The 22,003-nt window shown below is 57.2% G+C and overlaps 1 protein-coding gene across 1 annotated transcript in view; it reads right to left on the bottom strand.

The window, feature by feature from the left end:
• The window catches only part of LOC116451858 (delphilin-like), a 35,095-nt gene that overhangs the window by 12,146 nt on the left and 946 nt on the right, over positions 1-22,003 (bottom strand). Inside the window, 9 exon segments of the mRNA XM_032125750.1 lie at positions 610-708; positions 2,280-2,434; positions 3,643-3,826; positions 4,735-4,829; positions 6,050-6,119; positions 6,503-6,588; positions 8,117-8,368; positions 17,840-17,994; positions 20,735-21,306. Coding sequence (XP_031981641.1) covers positions 610-708; positions 2,280-2,434; positions 3,643-3,826; positions 4,735-4,829; positions 6,050-6,119; positions 6,503-6,588; positions 8,117-8,368; positions 17,840-17,994; positions 20,735-21,306 — 1,668 coding nt within the window.

Here is a 22,003-nt window from a genome sequence, read left to right as displayed (position 1 = left end):
CAGGTCCCCTGAAGGGAGGGAGGGCTTGTGCCACGAATGGGGCTCATCAAGAGTCTCAAAGTGGCCCTGAATCATGATCTCCCTCCTCACATGGATTTCACAAATGCGGTTTTCCCAGTGAATTTGATGGAGTCTGACAATGTTCAGAGGGAAGCCATCAGTTTTGCCCCCCAGAAGGGAGGCCCAGACCAGCAGGACCAGTTCACATCTGAGTAATAGAAGGGATTGGAAACAACATTCAGCCTTAGATCAAGTGGCCTCTTATTGAATTGGTTCTTTCATTGTGGAATCGCTGTCCCTGGAGGTGTCCAAGGAACGACTGGACGTGGCACTCACTGCTCTGGGCTGGTGACAAGGTGGGGATCAGTCACAGGTTGGACTCAATGGAGGGTTTTTCCAACCTGAATGATTCTGTGATTCTGTTTCTGAAAACATGGATTTGCAGCTGATGCCTCAGTGCTGGCTCTACTCTGACCTCTGCCTTTGCCTTCATCTTTTCCCATCATTCATGCTTAGGAGTAAGTCAGGAATTTGGCTTGGGGCAGAGCAGGACACTGCAGGCACAACCCCCAGGTCCAGCTCCCTCGCCCCTAGACCCCAATCACCCACCTGCTGCCCCCTCCTCAGGGCGGGGGGTCCGGAGGCTGCCCCGGCACAGGGAGGCCCCTCGGACGGAACTGCGGTACCGATCCTCGGCCTCTGCCTCAGCTGCAGCAGGAAACAGCTCCTGTGAGGCACAGCTGGACCCCACAGCTCCCCATCCCTCCTCACCCTGGCACAGGTACCCCCAGGGCTCCCCAGGGCCCCCCAGATGCATTGGACTCACGGCAGCTGCCATTCCCAGGTAGCCGCTCGCTCCATCCCCAGGGAGCTGAGCAGGTTCCAGGTGCTCCTGCCAGCACAGGGCAGGGGTGGATGCACAGAGATGGGACATCCAATCGATTTTTCCAGCAGGATTGGCATCCACCAGCTCATGGCCCACATGAAACTCCAGCCCTGAGCTGGGCTGGTCCCAGTAAACCCTTCCTACCCTCAAGGGAAAAGAAGGAAGTGGGGCCAGCCCTGGAATACTGCCTGGAAGGACCACATGGTCCATGCATTGTCCATGTGCAGCTCAGTGTGGCAGCTCAGAGAGGCTCAGGCTCACAGCAGGATGAAGGCACTGGAGAATCCATCTCTGAGGTCCCTGACAGATCAGCACTGGGACATGGGAGATCACCTGAGTTTGGAAGCCCAGGGGAAGGACCAGCCCAAACCCAGAGATCTCTGGCCATGGTGCTTCCAGGCACAGACACACAGAATGGACCAGAACAACCAGAACTGCTCATGCTCCAAGACTGCCCTGTTCACCTGAGACACTGAGAGGAGCCAGGGACAGCCTGGAGCTGGGAACAACAGCCTGGGACAGGGAGATTTGCTCCCGTGCTTCCCTCCTCCCCTGGCTGGGGACACCTGCTCTGCATTCCTGGAATGCAGCTGCAAACTTCTTAGGTTATACACTAATTGTAGGGCATAAATTCTTGGGAATCCACAGCCGATGGCTGAGCCGTGATTCTGCACACACAAAGCAGAGGTGACTGAGTGCAAATCCAGTGAGCAGATCCAGTGCTCATGAAGCACAGGATTCCATGCACAGCAGGAAGGATTTGTGCCAGGACTTGGAGCTGTTTCTGTTTTCTGCTAAAATCACCGTGTTCCTCCAAAAGCCTCTCTTCAAGCAACACTTCTTTTACCTTTGCTGAGTCTAAAATTACCACATCAATGTGAATAGCTGAGAATAGCAAAATTTGGAAGCAATTAAGAGCCCAAACACACAGATTAGGGAATTTCACTCCAAATTTGCTCTCCCCAATCCACTGCTGGCTTTGTGCTGCCACAGAACCAGGTGAGGGTGATGGTGAGGGGACAGAGGGACCAGGGAGAAGGGGGATCACCAACTGCCTTTGTGCCTTTTTGGGAGAGCAGCACCACACTCCCCACCTCTTCCAGCCATGAATGTTTCTGTGACATCCCAAGGGACGCTGTGTCACCCTTATTTTGCCTCTCTGGTCTGAATGCTTAAATGCCCTTCAACCAGCTGTTCCCTTCCTGGACTTCCTCACCTGTAATGACCTGAGCAGCTTCCAAAAGTGTTTGCTCCCAGAGTCACTCTCTCAGGTACCATCTCTCCTCTCAATGCAGAGTTTCATTCCAAAACTACACCAGCACAATGGACTGAGCTCCCAGCACCCATCAGGACACGATGTGTCCGTCCTGGAGCATGAGGACTTTCCTCTCACCTGCCAAGGCCTTGTACCCCAGAAACCTGTCAATCTTTTGCTGGCAGTGCTCCTGCTCCTCGTAGGTCAGCAGCTGGTAGATAAACTGCCAGAGGACTTGCTTGGCCGGTGTGTCCAGCACCGGGTACACATCCACAATGAGAGTGTCAATGTTCCTGCAAAACAGGAGGAGAGGCCTGGGCAGTGAGCGCAATCCCTACAGCACAGCCCCTCCTCACCGCTTCCCAGGGCTCTGCTGCTTCCCAGCCTCGGCTTTGCTTCACTGCAGAGGCGCAGGGGTTAACAACCACGTGGACGTGGCACTTGGGGACACGGTCAGTGGTGGCCTCAGCAGTGCTGGGGGAATGGTTGGACTCAATGGTCTCAGAGGGCTTTTGCAACCTAAAGGATTCTATGATTCTGTGAGTAAGAGGGGTGGGGGAGCACCAGGAAGCAGAGAGAAGCCCTGGAAAGGCCTGATTTTCAGCCAGCTGCAGGTAAACGGGCTGAGGGAGAAATGCACTGGTGAGGGTGGCTGGGCTGGCAACTCCTGGGGCCAAAGGCTCCTGATTTTGGTGTGCAGAGGTGGGAATAGCAGGGCTGAGCACCCCAGCCCATGAGGAGAGAACAGCCTGCAACAGGATGAAATTCTGCCCTGGCACAGGGTGCCCAGAGAAGCTGTGGCTGCCCCTGGATCCCTGGCAGTGTCCAAGGCCAGGTTGGACGGGGCTTGGAGCACCCTGGGACAGTGGAAGGTGTCCCTGCCCATGGCAGGGAGTGGAACAAGATGTTCTTTAAGGCCCCTTCTAACCCAAATCATTCCATGATTCTGTGACAGCCTCTGATAAAACACTGCTGGAAGACCAAGCAAGGGCAGGAAACGAGGTCACCAATGAAATCTGGAGTGTGCCAGGGAATCTGTTTGGATCCCTGCACAGGACAGGGGGGATGTGCTCCATGGCAGGATGAGGGCTCTGCCAGCCACAGCCATTCCCCTGCTGTGACCAAGGAATGCTGCAGCCAAGATTCTGGGAAGCATGAGGAGACAAGGATGGACCGTGGAGAGATTTCCTGAAAGAGGTGGAACAGGATCTGCGTCTGCCAGGGACAGCCAGGCAGCAAGAGAGCCTGAACTGGGGGACCCAGGGATAAGAGGTGATGAAATTAACCTAAAGGAACCAAAAACTAAAGGATCTGCTGTGTCCCCAGGCAGGACACCTGGACTGAGATGAGCTCGTGCACAGGGAACACCTGGCTGGGGAACCTGGAGAGCACAGGGAGAGCAGAGCTCCGTGTGACAGCCTCCCTGCCTCTGCCTGACACTGGCCCTGGCACCACTGCAGGCCAGGCCCCAGCGGGAGGAGCGGAGCTGGCACCGAGTTACCGATGTTGGAAGAAGCCCTCCAGCGCCTTGCAGATGGTGAAACGCTCGGGTGGGGTCAGCAGGTGCTCCAGCTGCTGCGTGAACGTCCTTCCTTGGATCTTGATGCTAGAGGGGAGAATCTCTGCAACCCACTGCAGGGAGGTGAGGGCTGAGGAGCTGCTCGGGGACTCAGCAGAGTCAGAGTCTGCAAAAAAAATATTCCATCTTTCCTCGGTTTCTTTTGAGGGCAGTGGAGCAGTTTGAGTGCCACTGGCTGTGTACTTTGAAGTAGGTCAGGTTGGATGGGGTTTGGAACAACCTGGTCTAGAGGAAGGTGTCCCTGCCCAAGGCAGAGGGGTGAAATGAGATCATCTTTAAGGTCCCTTGCAATCCGAACCATTCCAGGCTGCTGTGGCTCTGTGGAGCAGTGGGCTGCTGGGGTTGGTTTTAGTGCACCTGCAAGCGAGTTGGCTTCCCAAGGCTTCTAACGTGGGACTGAGGGGAGTCCAGTGCTGCTCCAGGGGGAAGAGCCAGTCCCTAATTCCCAGGTCTGTGCATAATGGAGCAGCACCCCAACAACACAGGGACCCTCCAGCCTCCACAGAGCTTGGGAAGTGCAGCAGGGACTGTGCTGTGCCTGGGGGTCCTGCCCCCCACAGAAGGGGTGCTGGTACCCCCCAGTGCCCCAGAAACCCTCAGCTCCCTCAGCTCTCCTCCCCAGCAGCACCATCAATTATTGATTCCCGCAGCAGGATAACAATCCTGCACAGCACAGCCCCCCAGAGCCACGGGATTTGCGCAGCCACCATGGATGCACGGGGTTGGATTACTGCAGACAACGACACGGCACACACTGCACAGCAAGGACATTGGCAAGGGACACCAAGGACAATCACACAGCAGGATGAGCCCTCCTGGAGAGCAGCCAAGCCTGAGATCCAGCCTGATCCCACAAAGCAAGGGGCCATGTGTCCCGGGGAGAGGAGCATCCCCCCAGGCAGCACCTTAAACCTGCTCAGCCTATGGAGGTGCTCAGCAATTCCCTCCTACACAGGGAATCAGGGAGCTGGCATGGGGTTTCTGCTCTCCAGACCCTCTTCCCTGCACTCTTACCATTGGAGAAGTTGACGATGCCCTCTTCCACCACCAAGGTGGGCATGGCCCCGCTGCCCTGCAGCATCGACACCACCTTGTCATGGGAGCAGTTCCTGCGGGCACAGGAGAGCCCGGTCAGAGCTGCCCCAGCTCTAGGAGAGCAGCGAGGACACAGAGCTGGCAGCTGCCTTCATTTATCTTGGAAAAGCTTCCTCATGCTGCTCAGAGCCAGCGGGGTTTGGGCCCTGCTGTGATTCCCTGGATTCTCTCCATCTTTGCTTGGTTTTCCCTGTGCTGCACAGGGAGGAGCCTCCCCAGGGAGAGCCTGGGTCATGCCCCATGAGTGGGCTCTCTGCTCTGCTTGCACCATGGAATAACTGTGGGAATGCCTGTGGACACCCTGAGTAGTGTCATGGCACAGGAAGACAGAGTTAAGCTACACCCAGACCCAGAAAATGATTTTTCCTTTAAATGACACAGCGCTGCAGGTCTGTCCTCGCCTGTCCTAATTCTGCACAAAAAGAAAATGCAAGGTGAATATAAAGTGTAATTTTGTAGGTGAAAAAATCTTGGGATGCCCTTGGAGAAGGGTATAGGCCAGGCTGGGACAATGCCTGCCAAAAACACGGCTCAGAGGACAATCCTCGACCTGGTCTCTCTTTTCTGGCTGTGCTGCATCAGCCAACAGTTCGCTGGATCAGCTGAAACGTGAGAACCTGAGGCCTGACAGAAGCAGCATCAGTTTAACCTTTAAATATTCATCAGTCTCTCTTGTCCTGTAGCCTCCTCTAAACCTTTGCTCTTGGTTTTTATGCAGAAAGACCAAGCCGAGGATACAGGGGCTGCTGCTCTGCACTGGCGAGGGGCACAAGTCCCTCTGGTCCCATTGCTTTGGTGCACAAACAATACACAGAAGAATCGACTTTGGGTGCAAATGGGATTCCCACGTGGCTTTAAGCTTATGATCCCATTGTGGGAGTGATTCATGGGCTGGATGGGGCTCTGCTGCTTTCAGAAGCAGAACCTCAGATGTTTAACACATACAGATTAATTCAGAGTGGCTGAAATTGGGGTCTGGGGGTGGGCTGCAGTCAGAACCCGGGTTACATAAACTGTCCTGCACAGAGAATTCAGAGAAGAGGGATGGAGAAAATGCTCCCCTTCGAGCCAGATTTTGTACAGGAGCACTAAAGGAGCTGTCCCCAAAGGGCAAACCCCTCGTGTATGGCAGCACACGGGGACCAGGGCCAGCAGCTCCCGTTTCTCTTGCCCAAGAGTGACCACAGCATGTGCTTGGCCCCTGCCCCTGGGCACACGTGGGCACAGCTCCTACCTCATGTCCAGGCCATTGAGGAACAGGATCCTGTCTCCAGCTTTGAGAGCAGCCTTCTCCGCCGGGCTCCCTAAAGGCACACAGACAAAGGGGCTTCAGCTGCAGCACCTCTGGCTGGAAGGGGGGTCCAGAGACACCCCAGGCAGGGCACCCGCTGCACCTGGTTATCTGGGTGGGCTGGGACTGTTCACCCAGCTGGGTCCAGCACCCAGCCTGCACTGGGAACACTGGTGTCATTTCAGGACGGTCACTGAACACACATTTCCCACTTTTCAAAACAAGGAGTGGATAAAGCCAATCTAAATTGCACCAAAGATGCTCATTATTCCATGGGAAAACCTCCATCACTGAGCCTTGGAAAAGTCCCTTTTGCTCTTTTTTAGCAAACAGCACTTAACGTTTCATGTTCAGACCAGAAATCAGTAAGTTATCCCCTGAATCTTGTGTTCCTACCTGGCAGGACAGACTCGATCCACACCGGCGCATGGCCACGGAGCGTGAAGCCAAAGCTCCTGTTGCCTTTATAGACTCGCACTGTTCTGTGGGTGAAAAAGGCAAACAGGCCATCAGAGTCCAAGATCTGGCCCTTGTTTCCTTCCCCAGCCCCTCCACAGCCCTGTTAGCCCAAGTTCTCCTGAATGCTCAAGTCCCCAACGCTCCCAATGTCCCCACAAGGTCCCCTTTGATACCAAAGTGTCATTCAAATGTGGTTTTAAAGTGGAATAGGAGATAAATATATATATTTAAAGAATATATATATATATAAAAGTTTAAATTAATCTAGTTCCAACCCTCCATGGCAGGGAGCTGGAATTGGATGATCTTTAAGGGCTCTTCCAACCCAAACCAGTCTGTGATTCTTTATTACACATTAGAGAGACAATATGGTTCAGGGAGCAAAGGTCTCGTAGGCTGATGAGAGAGGAATTAAATTCCTCTATGAAATTTTGGAAGGAACATTAGGAAATCCTCCTGCTGGGAGGCTGATTGGAGCTGGGGGAAGGCAGCATTACTGATAGAATTTCCAACCAGCAAGGTCCTGTACTGGCAGGGAGAGAGACTGTGCTGAGAGTGGACTTCGGACAAGTCACACGGAAGATTATCCTGGCAGGAAGGTGGGCTGGAGCCGAACAACCTGGATTCCCCAGATCCTGCTCTCTTGTTGGCTGGCTCAGAGCAGGATCCGCAGCCAGCACGGCAGAGCTCCGCGCGCTCCGGGGCTGCTGCGGTCTGGCCATCTGGGCACGGGAAGTGGGTTAATCCCTGTGCTCCAGGGATTGTCCGTCTTTCCTCCCACAGCCTCGCACCCAGACACCTGCTGGGGCAGGGCAGGACCAGACGCAGGCTCAGAGAACCAGGGAATCATTACGGTTGGAAAAGAACTTTAAGATTATGAAATCCAATTGTCAGCCCAGCAGCACCCCCCTGTTCACCACTGACCCATGTCCTCAAGTGCAACATTCACTGTTTTCTCAACACTTTCAGGGATGGGGATTCCACCACTTCCCTGGGCAGCCTGTGACAATGCTTGACAACCCTCTCTGTGAAGGAATTTTCCCTAATATCCAAGCTAAACCTCCCCTGGTGCAACTTGAGCCGTTTCCTCTCATCCTGTCACTCGTTACCTGGGAAAAGAGACCAACCCCCACCTGGCTCCAACCTCCTTTCAGCGTGCTCTGTGCCCAGGTGTCCTGAATCCTGCTGGCCCAACCAGGCATCCTGAATCCTGCTGGCACAGCTGGGTACCCTGAATCCTGCTGGCACAGCCTTCATCCCACCCGACAAGGAGCAGACATCCCCTCAGCCTGCAAGTGCTACCTCAGCTCCTGACACGGCTCATCCCAGCCAGCCCTGCAGTGCTGAGGGGACACATAGGGTGCCCCAGAGCTGGGACAAGGGGCACAAACCTGCCCAGTCTTCCAGGGGGAGAGGTCTTTGTTCATCCTGATCCCAGGGGAGTTTCACAGAGAATGCCCCTCTCTTTCCCCGGCATCCCTCCCGCATTCCGCCATCCACACAAACCCAGAGGCTGCTGCCATGAGCCCCGGGCTCCAGGAGAGGTGTTACCTGCGGGCAGCCCCCGAGGCCACATTGCTGGTGACCAGCGAGGTGGTTTTCCGCAGGCTCTTGCTGAGCTCCTCGTGGCTGCGGGGCACGGAGCTGGCGCGGGTGGACACCAGCAGCCGCTCCTGGTGGTCCTCGCTGCGGCTGCGGCGCAGGCGGTTGCTGTGCTCGCTCTTGGAGCGGCAGAGTTTGCTGATGAGGCTCTGCGACACCACCTCGTCAAAGCGCTGCCGGTGCTTCTTGGGGATGAAAATCCTGGGGAAAGGAGGCAAGGGAGGAGAGTGAGGAGCAGGGCCAATGCAGCTGCGGCACAGAGCTCCGGGCATCCCTGCGAGGGAAAGATCAGAACTCTTTGTGTGTGCTTGGCCCCAGTCCTCCCAGAGCTGCGAATGCCGTGGCGGGGGACACCGAGGGTGCTGGGGACACCGAGCGTGCTGGGGACACCGGGGACACCAGCTGCATCTCTTCTCCCATTCCATGCAGAGCTCCGTTGGAGCGATGTTGTCGGACCCCTCCTCCAGACCCACTTCTTCCCCAGCACATTCTGGGACCCCCAAAACGTTGCTCCCCATTTCCTGCCCCAGACTCTGCTCTCCTGGGCTCCAGCCTTGAATATTCCCACATTCCAGCTCCCTTCATAGCCAGGCAGCACCCTCTTGCCCCTTGGGAGATGATGGTGCTGCAGGGACAGGCACGGTGATGCCGCAGGCAAAGAGACACCTCCAGGAACTCCCCTCTGCCTGCTAGGAGCAGCTAAGTTGCCTTTGTGCCCCTGCAAGGACCTCCGGGACCCTCAGGGGATGCACGGGGAGGGCACAGCAGGATCCCAGGAGGGAGGGGGGAGGCACCGCTCCCACCTGGGCCGGGGTGAGCCCCATAACCCCGGGAGACACTTTATCTTTTCCTTTTCCTTCTGCCATCACAGCAGGCAGACCCCGACACCTGCTCACCGTCCCCTATCCTCCGCTCACACATTTCGGGGCTTCTGGAGGAGCTGGTATCTCCGAGTGTTTCTATAGCAACTCCTGCAGCTGCAGCCGCTCGTTAGACAAAACCATCTCGTGAGGTTCGGCAGCGCAGCTTCGTTAGCACCCGGCACCTCGCGGGGTGTGAGATTGAGGGCCCGGGGTTATCACAGCCTCGCCGCGGTGTGAGCACACCCCCAGCCGCCTGGGGACCACGTGTCCCACCGGAGCAGGAACTGGGCCAAACTGGTGCCAGAGAACCCAGAGGAAGCTGCCCCGAGGGGCGGCATCAGTGGGACGCAGCTGGGGCTGGCAGGGGATCCCACAGGGCTCCCTCGGGCAGCTTCACCAAGGGAACACAAAAACCCGGGTGGAGACTGAGGAGAAGGAAGGAGAGGCTTCAAATGCCAAATCTACTGGGACCAGCACACCTGTTTCCCGCAGCCAAAGACAGAACTCAAATCAAGCGCTGGTGCCGGAGAAGATAGACCACAAGCCACCCGAGGCTGGCAGATGATCACGCAGAGCATTTGGTGACAATTTAAAATAAGTAATACATTGGTGCAATTCACAGGCGGTTTGTGATTAAGCAGCAACTAAAAAAGAGTGAAATAGTGCTAATAAATAGTTTGTCCTATGGGACAGGGCAGCCACAGCCCTGGGGCAGGGGAGGATGTGGGTCCCCCACGCCTCTGCCCCGAGCTGAGCACCCACCAGGGAGAAGTCCGGGTTCCTCACAGGCAAAATGAGCACAATCCCATTTAATTGGCCAAATTAAATCAGCCCTGCTTATTCCAGCAGAGCTGTCCCACTTTGCACCAGCCTCTGCTTCACCACTGGGCTGAGGATCTCAGCTCCAGACCCGGCATGGGCCCGGCACAGGTGCTGCTCCGGGGCTGGCTCAGTGCTGGCAGCACAGCAGTGCCTCAGCAAGGAGAGATCTGACTGACTGCTACAAGCAATCCCACTAAAGCAGGCAGAACAGTTTCCGTGGCTATTTCTGCAGTGTCCTGCCATCCCACAGGATAAACCTGGCTTTGTCCACTGGCATAGCACCAAGGAGCAACACCCAGCTGGGGTTTAACTCTCCCAGCAAATCCCACTGGGATTCACAAAGCATGGATGTGCCCACCCCATCTGTGGAGGTCAGCCTGGAAGCAGGGACAGAGTCATACAGTGCTGACCTTGTGCCTTCACCTTCCTCTTCCTCCTCCTCCTCAGGTGCTCCAGGTCAGCACTAGCTCCGTTTCCTGTTGGAGAGGGGATGGGAAAGGCACCCCCATCCCTGAGCCCTGTGCCCACTCCCATGCCCAGTGCCACTGATCCCCAGGGCACCGGCCCTCCTCTGCAGCAGCTCCTGCACTCAATCAGGAGAACTCAGTCTGCTCAAATACATGGATGTGAATTCAGGGCATTTTCCAGGCTGGGAAAGGTCCCAGACACTCCAGGCTGCTTTACCTTCATCCCATCCCCAAAGCAGCCTGGCCAGGATGGTGGCAGAGTGCCTCTGTGCCCTTCTCCTGCCATCAGCTCCTGCTCGGGGCTCCCTTTGGCGTGTTCCGCACATCTCAGCCTGTGTCACACTCCTATTTCACAGCTCCCAGGAGGGTCATTGGCCACCCACCTCTGGGCAGACAGTCCCATTCCTGCAGCCCACCCTCGCTGGGAGCTACCTCTCCCCTTTCCCAGCCAGTGCTGTGGAAAGCCCCCTGTCCCACATGCACATGTCCTGCAAGGGGAACCGAGCTCCCCCGGACAGTCCCACCCTGGGATGCCGGGTGCTGGGGCTCACGGGGACAGGATGTGTCCCCTTGGGAGGGCAGCAGGGGTGGCTCCAGCCTGGCTGGGGCAGGTGAAGCTGCCACAAGTTTGCTCAGCCAGGGGAGCGAGGGGTCACCGGGCCTAGCTCCATCGCAACCCCAGTCCCACATCCTCATCTCCCCCTGGGCTGGCCTACAGTCCTGGAGACAAAGCAGACCCAGACGGGCTCTTCCCACCAGTCCCCACCCCAACTCCCCATCCGAGCTTCGCTCGACTCCCCCAGCAGCCGGTGCTGCGGTGGGCACGGGGCAGCGGCGAGGCTGGGCAGTGGCAGGGCTGTCCCGGGGACAGAGCAGGGTCCCCACAGCCCCCAGAGGCAGCAGAGCCATCCCAGGGACGCCGGTGGGGCACGAGGCTCTCCCAGCACCCCCACGGGCGGGCACCCTCGGGGCAGCGGAGCAGGGACACGTACCGAAAATGCCGAGAGAAACTCCGGTCCTTTCCCATTTGTCAGGGTGCGGCGGGAACAAAAGGGAGATGCTTCAGATCCTCATGCAGCTGAGCCTCAGGCTCGGCTCACGCCCACGACGCGGCCGCTCCAACAACCCAAGCGCGCCAGCCGGTGCCGCCCCGGCGTGTGGCACCCCCGCCGTGCCCGGGGACCGCGGCCAGATGCGCCCGAGCGCCGGCACCTCCACCTGGGCTCAGCCCCTCGGCCCGGCCTCCGCCACGCTGCCAGTCCCAGGTGGAGCTTCACCATCGGCCGAGAGCCTCCGCTCGCGTCTGCCGGGCTTCAGCGCCAGTTCTGCCCTCCCTGCCCAGCTCTGCCCCGGCTCGCAGCCACCAACCCTCCCTCTTCCCCTAAAAACTGCAGGCGCTGTAATATCCAGCTGGAACGATCTCGTAACAGAAAGGAGGGCACGGCTCGGCGCCGAACTCCGGGGGGATGCCTTCCTGGTGCTAATTAGTTGACTTCTAAAGTGCTTGTGTTTAAATTACGTGCTGCAGTAAGGGGTGAGAAACCTTAAAGGCAAACGGCATCAAGGGTGCAGGTTTTGGTCACGGAGGTGGAGCTGCCAGGCTGGACCAGGATCAGGACCAGGACCAGAGTCATGGGCCCAAACCCCGCCACGGAGCATCCTTTACCCCCAGGGTAACAGAGCAGCGCTTTTCAGTATGAATAAAAGAGAAAACCCTTCTTTAATTTAAATAACGCCATCTTTAAGCACATCACTGGCATTTGATGAAGAGGATACGAAGCTTCCCAGAGCTGCCAAACATCACACACAATCTCCAAGTAGTAGCAAAGAAAGGAGAAACGAAAAATGTATGGTTTAGCCCCAAAACAACCAGCAAAGACCTGACCTTGAGTCTGTCAGTTGTGCAGAAAAACACGTCCCAGGGTGGATTAAAACACTGAGCTACACTTGGATTAGGTCTGAACCGTGCTGTGGAAACAGCTACCAGTCCCGAAAAGCTCTGCTGGTCCAGCTAAATGCTAAAATCTGGGAGAGAAAACTCTTGCAGGCTTTACCCCCAGAACAGGAATTCTGCTTATGAACCCCAAATTCTCGAACCTCATCTAGCCGTGTGTGTGGGAGAGGGTCACAGCCCCAGCAGCTCCCACAGCTCCAGGGGATGGGGAGCCTCCGGACCCTTGCTCAGGAGTGGGACTCGCTCCAGCCCGGCAGCAGCATGGAGCTGTGATTTCCATTCCCGTTCTGCCCGTGCTGGGAGGCTCCCCAATCACTCATCTGGCTGCAGATGTTTTGCAGATGGGGCCATTGTCACCAGTTACCGGGAGTGAAGGTGCTTGACAGGCTGGGAGGCAGCGGCTGTGCACCGGGGCTGGGAGCCCCTCGCTCCCCTTCCCCAGCCACCCCTCTCGCCCCGGGGGACAGCCCAAAACCCCTGGCAGCTTTTGGAGAGGGTCACCCTCTCCTGACACATCCCTGTTCCAGCTCCAGTAACGACTGATCAAAGACTGCCCCCGGAGCAGATCCACACCCCGTGTGTGGCTGGGGGTCCCCTTCCCCATCAGCACCCCAGGGTGCTCTCAACTGTCCCAAATCCAGTGTCCCTGTGCCCAAACCATGCTGTGCACCATGAGCTGGTGGCTTTGTCCTTGCCCTGGAAGGGATAGGCAGTCCCACAGCTCCAGGGACACGGAGACCTTCAAAGAAACCCCCAGAAAGGCTTTTCCTGCAGCTCCACTCTGCTTTCCCTGTTTTCTTCAAGACACTGGAAAACTCATCCTAAGTAACCGCTTCCCAAAATAAAAGTTGTGACTCCAGAAGGGTGCAGGCAGGCCAGGCTGATCCCATCTGCATCCCAGCCGGGGTTTGATTTGCCAAAGGAATTTAATCTCCTATCAGGAGATTTCGCACTGAGGCATTTTGGTCATGACCTATTTGAACTCCGCCAATAAAAAAGGAACTTGCTCCCAATTGTCTCACTGGTGACACGTTTTGTTCCCTGCTGCCCTAATTCCCTTTTTTTTTGGGCAGCTGAGCATATGCTGGGCCATCAGATTAGGGATTTTTTTTTACCAGAAGCAAACAAGAGCTGCTTTTCCTCCATTACCATCCTGTGATCCAGGTGGTTTTCCAGTGGGAATGCCGGGACAGTGGACAGGAGGACAGTGTCCATGTCAGCATCAGGGACTCAGGGGGTCTCTCATGCTCCATCCACATCCAAAAGAGCTGGGAAGCTCCCCCCAGCCTTGGAGAAGTGGGTACATGGAAGGGGTTGAGAAGCAGGGAAGCAGCACAATCTATAATACATAAATCCTAATAGCTAAAATGAAATTTCTGATCCAGGGCCGGTCACAGATGGCTGGAGCAGTTTAATATGGGAACACGCCAAGCAGTTTTATTGCCATGAAAAACAAGCTGAGACAAATAGATTGTGTTGGGAGCGTTATTAACACGGACTCAGTGGAATTTCTCCCACAATAAGGGAGCCCCTGACAGGCAGCGATTTCAGCCGTGTCAGGGATCAGAGGTGGCTGCGATGGCAGCGGGCTCAGCTCAGCCCAGCACGGCACCCCTTGGCTTTTCCCCCAGAGCAAACGGAGTGGAACCAAAGCAGTGAAGAACAAACTGCCCCAAACTGTCCTACCCGCAGCACTGAAGCACAGCACGACTTACAGGAGACCCGAGACAACATCTCACAGTCTAAACGGAGCCAGAGTTATCCCCTCGGGATGCAGCTGGGGTGAGGGGTGGATGCCACACACATCCCCCCAACCCAGTCCAGGTTAACAGGACAGCGGCTGTGTAACCATCAGAGGCAGTGGTTATTCACCAGCACTGCGGGTCGGAGGGGATCTGTGCTTCCCCCCAGTTCTACTGCAAACAGATGTTTTTAACCTAAACGGTGCTGCCAGGGGCTGGTGCATCCCTGGCATGGCACCACCGGGAAAACGCGCGCTGCAAAGGGAGACGGTGCCCGGGACGTGGGGGTGAGCGAGTGCCACAGCCCTGGGTGACGCCGGGGAGGATCCCCCGTGTCCCGCTCGGCCCCGAGGGTGACTCCTGCCTCCGGAGCCCAGGGATGGACTGGGGGTGGTGGCGGCAGCACTGCAGAGCACCGGGTACGGAGCCGGCTCCGCCGGAACCGCGGCTCTGCCCTGGTTTGAAACCAGCTCAGAAATCAGAGCAGCACCGAGGGATGTGACCCCCTGGGACTCCGACCGACTCAAAATAACCCATCCTCTCCCCAGCCCCTGCGGGGCACAGCCAGCACCGGCACAGGCGCCCGGCGCGGGGAGCAGAGGGGACAAACCCCGCGGTGCCCCGGGCCAGACCCGCGCTCTGGTGGCGCAGGTGATGGAATAACCCAAAATAGAGCCTCCCCCTCCTGGCGGAGTCCGTGAGCGGAGCAGCTCCGAGGCAATACGGATGCTAAGAGTTAATTAACTTCCAGCACACCTTGGTTTTGCAGTGCCGGGGGCTGCCACATTCCAGAATTAACCTGATTTAAACCCATTTTCCTCACTCCCAGGAAAGGTGCGTTCGTTACTCACCCGAGACAGCTCATCTTCCCCTCTGGCAGCCGGATTTCAGCATCCTTGGGCAGAACTACAACTGTGCACTTTGCCTACACACATCAGCCATATGGGCAGGGGATGGGAGCGGGGAGGACCCGGCACAGCACGTGCATTATCCCTGCTATCCACAACCAAGCAGATGAAAAAAAAGTCAGCAAATTAAAATCTGCAGGAGCTTAGTTCTGGGCAAATGGGATGAAATCCATTCGAGATAAAAAGAAAGGGAAAAAAAAAAACAAAACAATACTGGAAAAGCCCAGCTCGAGGACAGAGGAGACGTGTCTGCAGCCCCGGGTGGATCCGTGTGCTGAGTCGGGGGTCTTGGGTTATGCTGAGCCGCAGCACTTTGCAGGGAGCACGGTAAAGCCCGGGGGGAGCCCAGGGAGGGGACAGCAGGGGAGGGGACAGCAGAGGACAGCCGGCAGCAGCAACAGCACAAAAATAAATACAGCTGGTGCAGAGGGACGATCCAATCAGGGCAGCGTGAGGGTCAGTGGGAGACAGGAATGTAGCAGCGCCTGGCCCTGCATGACAGGGGACCCACGGGCACACACAACCAGCCACAACCAGGGCTCAGCCACCTGCCCGGGGCATGGAACAGAGGTGAGGACCTTTGTTGGTATCACCCCAGCATCACCCCAGCATCCATCCCAGTCCCCGGCCGATGGCACTGCCATCGCTGGAGGGAAGTGGCTCATCCCAGCCCTCCAAGGGCTCCTCTCCTCCAGGCTCTGCAGGAAGAGGGGCATGGGCGAGGTCACAAGGGTGTGCAGGACTCTCCCCATTTCAGGGGGAAACAGTCCCTGGAGAACTGGGTACAGCCTTGCAGGGCTGCCCAGGCTGCCCCATGGGTACTCCCAAGGTCCCAAGTTGTCCCTGGGATGATCCCACAGGACAAGCCCCAGGACACTCACTGGGTCAGGTCTGATGGGCTCTTCAGCCCAAATTGCACCCACATCACTGCCTGGGGTGGCTGCCTTGTGCCCCAGGACAGCATGATGGCCACACCAGCACCCCCACACTGCACCCCCCACCCCCGGAGCCGGAATCTGGGCACCCCCTGCATGAACCCCCCCACGGCCCTTCCCAGCCCCGGGTGCTGCCTCAGGGCACAGATCCCAAACCCCTCCTCAGTCAGTGACAGATGTAACCAGCTGAAATCACTCAAGGAATTCACAGCACCCTAAATCCAGAGCTCCCGGGAGCTGCTCACCACCTTCAGTGAGAGTAAAAGCATGAACAGCTCTTGCTTGGCAGCAAAGGCACTGGAGAGAGCCCAGGCTGAGCAGCTGGGCACGCATGGCACTGCCCCCAGCACCCGCAGCTGGGAAACCTGGTCTCCAAGGCACCTTTTTTATTTATTTTCTTGGCTTCATTTCATTAAGATTAGACAGTAAATCTTTTCCCTGAGCTAAATATTTCATTTCCATTAAACCCAGATTAGCTGCCATATCCACAGTGCCCCTTGCCCCAGCCCTGGCGTTAACCTTTCACACAGGGGCAGGGGGCAATGAGCGGGTTTGACCCTGGTTTTGGGAGCCATAACATCGTGCTGCCCCTGGCATTACAGGCTGGGCACAGGGTGAGCTCCAGACAGCAGCACCGGGTCCAGCCACCCTCTCCTCACTGACACATGGACAGGGACATCCTGGGAGGAACCTGCTGTGCCCCCCACAGAGGGGCTTGGGTCTGGGAGAAGATTTGGACACGTATTCAAATCCCCTCTGTGGGGGGAAGTAATCCCGTATAATTCAGGGATGATGACAAAGGGGATATCCGAGGCACTCGAGGTATTTTCCTGGATCTTGCTGAGGAAAAGAATTTTCCTGAATTGTGAATGGTGGGGGCTTATTTTTTGATTTAGTTTGGGGGGATGGCTCAGTCCTGGCTCAGTGCCATCCATCCCTGTCCCCAGTCCCAGCTGTTGGGTCCTTCCAGGATGCTCAGTGGGGACAGGACAGGCTGGACATGGGCACTTGGACAAGGCAGGGACAGGACAGTCCCCTCTGCACTCTGGCCCTGCAGGGGTCTGTGCCTTTTGTCCCCAGGTGTGGGGTGCTCTGGGGGACCCACATGCAGTCACAGCACAGCAGGGGGACACTGCATGGCCAGGGTCCCCAACCCACTCCCCCACCCTCCGCATCGCTGGGTCACAGCGGAGACCCCTCACAGGGACGTTGTTATGGAAACTGTAATATCTTACAATTCCTCTGATTAAAGCAGGAATTGGAAAGCTGGGCCCAGAGCGAGGCCAGATGGAGACCTGATTCCCTAATGGCCATCGTCTCAGCCTGGCTGTAATCCCACCACGTGTCCTTGTGCCAGCACCAGCTCCAGCCCCAACTCCAGCCACGCTGCCCAAGAGCAACAGATCAACTGCACTGTCAGCACCCCTGGCACAGAAGGTTCCAGAGGTGCCGGGGACCCCGAGCCCCAGGGGAGCATTGCCAGAGCATCCTGGGATGTGTGACCACTCCCTGGCACCCTGGGCAGCCCATGGCCCCACCAGAGACCTCCTGGACCCCCACTGTCAGAGCTGCCGGCAGCCCTGGCCAAGCCCTTGGCCACCCTCTTGCCCTGAGGAACTCAGATTATTTTCTGGCCAGGCTTTTGGAGAACCTCCAGTGGCTCTGCAGCTAATCCCATCTCCCTTCCAAATCATGGCCAGGAATGGGAGCTGCATCCCCTGCTGCAGGCAGAGGCAGTGGGGTGCAGGTCCCCCACCCTCCCTGGGCAGAAGGGCACAGGAGTGCTCGGCTAAGATGCCACCAAGCTTGGCTCAGCTGTCCCTTGGAAAGCTGGCCGGCATCTTCCCTGCAGGATCCTCCCAACCCCTTCCCACAGGACCCTCCCAGCCTGCACTGCCCAGCCCTGCCCCCCCGTCAGCAGCAGGCCCAGGGAAGCTGTGGTTTGGTGGCCCTAGGGCAGTGTGGAGGTGGCCCCTTGTACCTGATGCTGTCGATCAGGTGCTGATGGGACTCCTGGGTGAGCACCATGCACAGGGTGTCGGCCAGGCACTCCACCCTCCTCTCAGCCGCGTACTGCTTCAGCACGGTGAACACCTTCTCCTTCAGCTCGGGCTGGTCCCCCAGGATGGCATCCACCTGCAGCGAGGGATGGGAGAGGGAAGGGGTGCTGAGCAGGAGAGTGAGGAACCATGGGCAGGGGCACTGCCACGTGGAAAATGTGTCTCACTCCCTGCTCAGCCAAAGGGAGGAGAGGGACACTTCAGACGTCAGCCCATCACACAGCACCGCTCTGGTCTCACACATGGCCATGGAACTGCTGTTCCAAACATTCCACCAGCACAGTGGCGTGACCCCAAACCCCCAAACTCTGCTGGGTCACAGTGGCCCTGCAGGAGTGGCTCCGGCACAGCTGGGATGGGATCAGTCTGGACTCTGCCTGGCAGAGGACACTGCAATGGGCTTTTGGAGCTATTTAAGCTTTGCTCATCACTCCCTGATCCCTCCGGGCAGCTCTGTCCTGCCCTTAGCACTGGGAAGCTGCTGGGAGTGGGGAGACAGAACATGAAGGTGAGTGCCAGCCCTGGAAACAGCACTGACAGCTCCCAACCACTGTCCCATCTTCTCCACCTGGGACAGGCAGGATAATTAGCTAATTACCATCGAGCCAATTACCCTGCATGGGACCCTCCTTATTCACCTCCTGCCACACTGGGGGGTTACCCCTTGTCCTGGGGCAGTGGGAGCTGGTTCCTCACCTGGAAGTCTCGTGTGGGATGCAGGAGCTCTCTGTGACCACCCATCCATACCTCTGTGTGTTGGGTTCTCCTGAAAGGTGATGTTTTTGTGCTGCCAGCAGGTTTAACTGCAGGAAGGGGAGAGGAGCCCCTCGCCCTTCCCCAGGGCACTGGGGGTGTGTGCAGGGCTCTCTGTGCACCCCTGTGGTGGCAGCACCAGGGAGCCTGCAGGAATCACCTGCCTGGGGAATGGGAAGAGCTTGTCCCACTTGGCAGCTCTCCAGGGAGGCCGACACCAGCACCAGAACCCCGGCAGAGCCCCCTGATGCTGCTGGCTCCGTGCAGGCACCACGGGGGCTCCTGACAGTGGCAGTACTTCGAGGTTACCAAATCTGGGGCAGGCACAGCAGCAGCGTCCCCTGGGCTGGCTCATGAGCACGGTCCCCAGGTCCAGCACAGGACTGACAGACTCTGGTGTTCCTGGTGGGATGGATCCCAGAGGGCTGCTGTGAAATTTTTGCCTGGGCTGGGATCGCAGGACTTGGCAGGTGGGAATTGCAGAATCACAAAATCATTTTGGTTGGAAGAGACCTCCCAGATCCTCCAGAGTCCAACTGTGCCCAATCCCCACCTTCTCAACCAGCCCAGAGCACTGAGTGCCATGTCCAGTCACTCCTTGTACACCTCCAGGGATGGGGACTCCACCACCATGGGGGTGCTGCCACCTCTCCTGCAGTCCCCAGCACGTCCCTGAGCACACAGGGGACAAGAGAAGATACTTCCCTGGAAATGAGACCGTGAGCACCTCCTTTGCTTGCCGGTGATGCCCCCAGGATGCCAAGACACTGGCACAGCCCAGCTCAGTGCGACTGATATGGACACCACTGTCAGCCAGGCAGGTGATTCACCCTGGGGCTCTACCAAACGCAGGAGGCTGGGAAAAGGTGACCCGTGGGCAGTGCAGGTGTGAAATACAAGCCACCAGCACCCTCCGACCTTCCAGGAGTGGGCGGGCAGGAGCACTCGGGTGCTCGAAGCACCGGCAGCACCACCTGAGCTGGGGTCCCAGGTAAACGAGGGAGTAAAACAGCCCGCTGGGTTTAGTATTTTCTGCATCATGTAGGAACTGAAGCCACTTCAAACATCTGTGCTGTGAATTCCCTCTGGAGAGGCATCTGCCAGCTGAGCTGTGCTCCAGCAGCCAGGAGCACGCGTGCTTTATTTTCCTGCTTCTGCCCAGGCTGGTCGGAGCTGTCCCGGGTGGCTTTGTTGGGCTGGGAAGGGAGGGGACAGAGGTGCTAATAGGGGTGCTCACAGCACCACAACAAACTTGCTCTCCTGTGATCATCCAGGAATCTTTTACTTGGCTTAATGTGACTTTACGAGATGGAGGCGGCATGAAAAAACCGCCCCTCCTCATTAATCTCCCGTAATCAGCAGGTATCTGTTTCCCACGCCCATGAATCCAAACCTCAGAGTGTATTTGTGAATCTTTAATGGAGAAGCTGACTGAGGGGATTCGCCTGATACCCACAATCTCTTTACAGATGTCTTGTTCCTTTATTAACTTGGGATCAAAAAAAACACAACCTACCAGCCTGGTTATTTTCATAACAGCATTTTAAAAGGTTACTTTGAAATGGAAATTAGAAAGATTGAAAAAAACAACTGTGATCAAATTTATAATTAGCACAAGGCGAAGTGTTTGGTAAAATACCCACGAGGAAGCTTTCAGGAGCACAATGAAGATGTAATCACATCGATGTTTTTCCCTTTTGCAACAAAATAAGAACTAAAATGTCTGCGGGGTGACAGGCTTAGACTTTGAAGGGACATCCAGGCACGCAGCAGAGTGGGATCTGCCCTGTGGGTTTCTCCACGCTCTTGTAGTGCAAGGGAATAAGAACTTGGGGTCATCCCCAGGGGATCTCCAAGCCCTGTGCAGCATCCATCTGTTATCCCAGGTAATTACCAACCCTTCTCTCGGGTGTTCATGCCCCAAATCTGCACCCCAGCCCTATGACCAAGCCGGGAGCATTCCCCATCCGCGTGCGCAGCCAAGGTGGATGTGGGAATCTCCAACCCGCTCGGCCCAGGGGAGGCCCAGCGCCCCGGCCCCTCATCCCATACCCCGGCCTCACCTTCCTGCTGAATTCCTGCGCTTTCTGCTTCCTGTCCCGGCGCACGGTGTCGGCGCTGGGGCCGGGGTCCCTCGCGGTGTCCCGGCGCTGTGGCCGCAGCAGCGCCAGGCGCAGGGACCGCCCGCGGCACGACCCCACCAGCGCGGCCGCCGCCTCGGGCAGCACCACCGGCGTCCCGTCCACTTCCAGCACGTAATCCCCCGGTTCCAGCCCGCAGGCCGCGGCGGGCGACTCGGGGCTGACGCTGGCCACGCGCGGGGGGCTCTCGCTCGCCAGCTCGAAGCCGAAGCATCCCCGGGGCCCGGGGGGGATGCTGGCGTGCTGCAGCCGCGACACCACGCCGATGCTCGGGGGGACGTTGCCGCAGCGCCGGGCCAGCCCCAGCAGCGCCTCGCTGCCCAGGGAGGACACGGGCTGTCCCTCGATCTCCAGCACTTCGTCCCCCGGGCGCAGCCCCGCCAGCGCCGCGCTGCTGCCCTCCTGCACCCACAGGATGTAGCACGGCCCGGAGCCGCTTATCCGGAACCCGAAGGACTCGGGCCAGCCCTGGTTGTTTGCCGGCATGGCTGCGACTGGAAAAGAAGGAAGGAAAGAAAGTTGTGACGGCTTTTCCATCCTTAGGGGTCGTGCCTGTAGATGCCGTGTGAGGCCCATTACAGTGTGTGCTGTGTCCCCCTCACCGCGGGAAGAAACGCCCCAAGATCCTGTATTTCCTCTAGATTTCCTTAAAATAACAGCTTTTATTCTATCTTTGGCTGCTGGCAGTGCCCCTGAGGAGGCCACTTCGGCTGGGAAGGTTGGGGCTACACGTGGCACCCAATAGTGACCTGGCACAGCCCTGATCTCACCTGTCTGTGGCACACACCTACCCCCGCTCCCCAGGAGGTGCATTTAGGCGTCTTCTTGTATTTATTTGTCTATCAAAATGATTATTTCATTTCTCTGATACGTCACATTAATGAATAGATCATCCAAGGACTTAAACCAGCTTGATTTTAACCAGCTTGTCTCAACACTCAATATTTTAGCTGTTTGCAACTACAAAATTACTGTAAATTCATTAGAATTTGCCAAATCCTCTCAGCTCTCCCAGGATCATTTCTTTGTGCCCTCTCAGCCCCGTATATGGATTGTCCTGATGGCAGCATCCCAAAATGGCAGGATTTTCAGCAGGACTTGTTTGTGGTTCACGTGAAGGGTTTGGACTGGCTCCATGGATGTTCAAGGAGACACTGGGCACATCAGCCCTGAACATCTGCAGGAGTCGTC

Source organism: Corvus moneduloides, chromosome 16, assembly GCF_009650955.1.
Source record: "Corvus moneduloides isolate bCorMon1 chromosome 16, bCorMon1.pri, whole genome shotgun sequence".
In the NCBI taxonomy this organism is placed as follows: Eukaryota; Metazoa; Chordata; class Aves; order Passeriformes; family Corvidae; genus Corvus; species Corvus moneduloides.
This window is presented reverse-complemented; position numbering and strand designations above follow the sequence as displayed.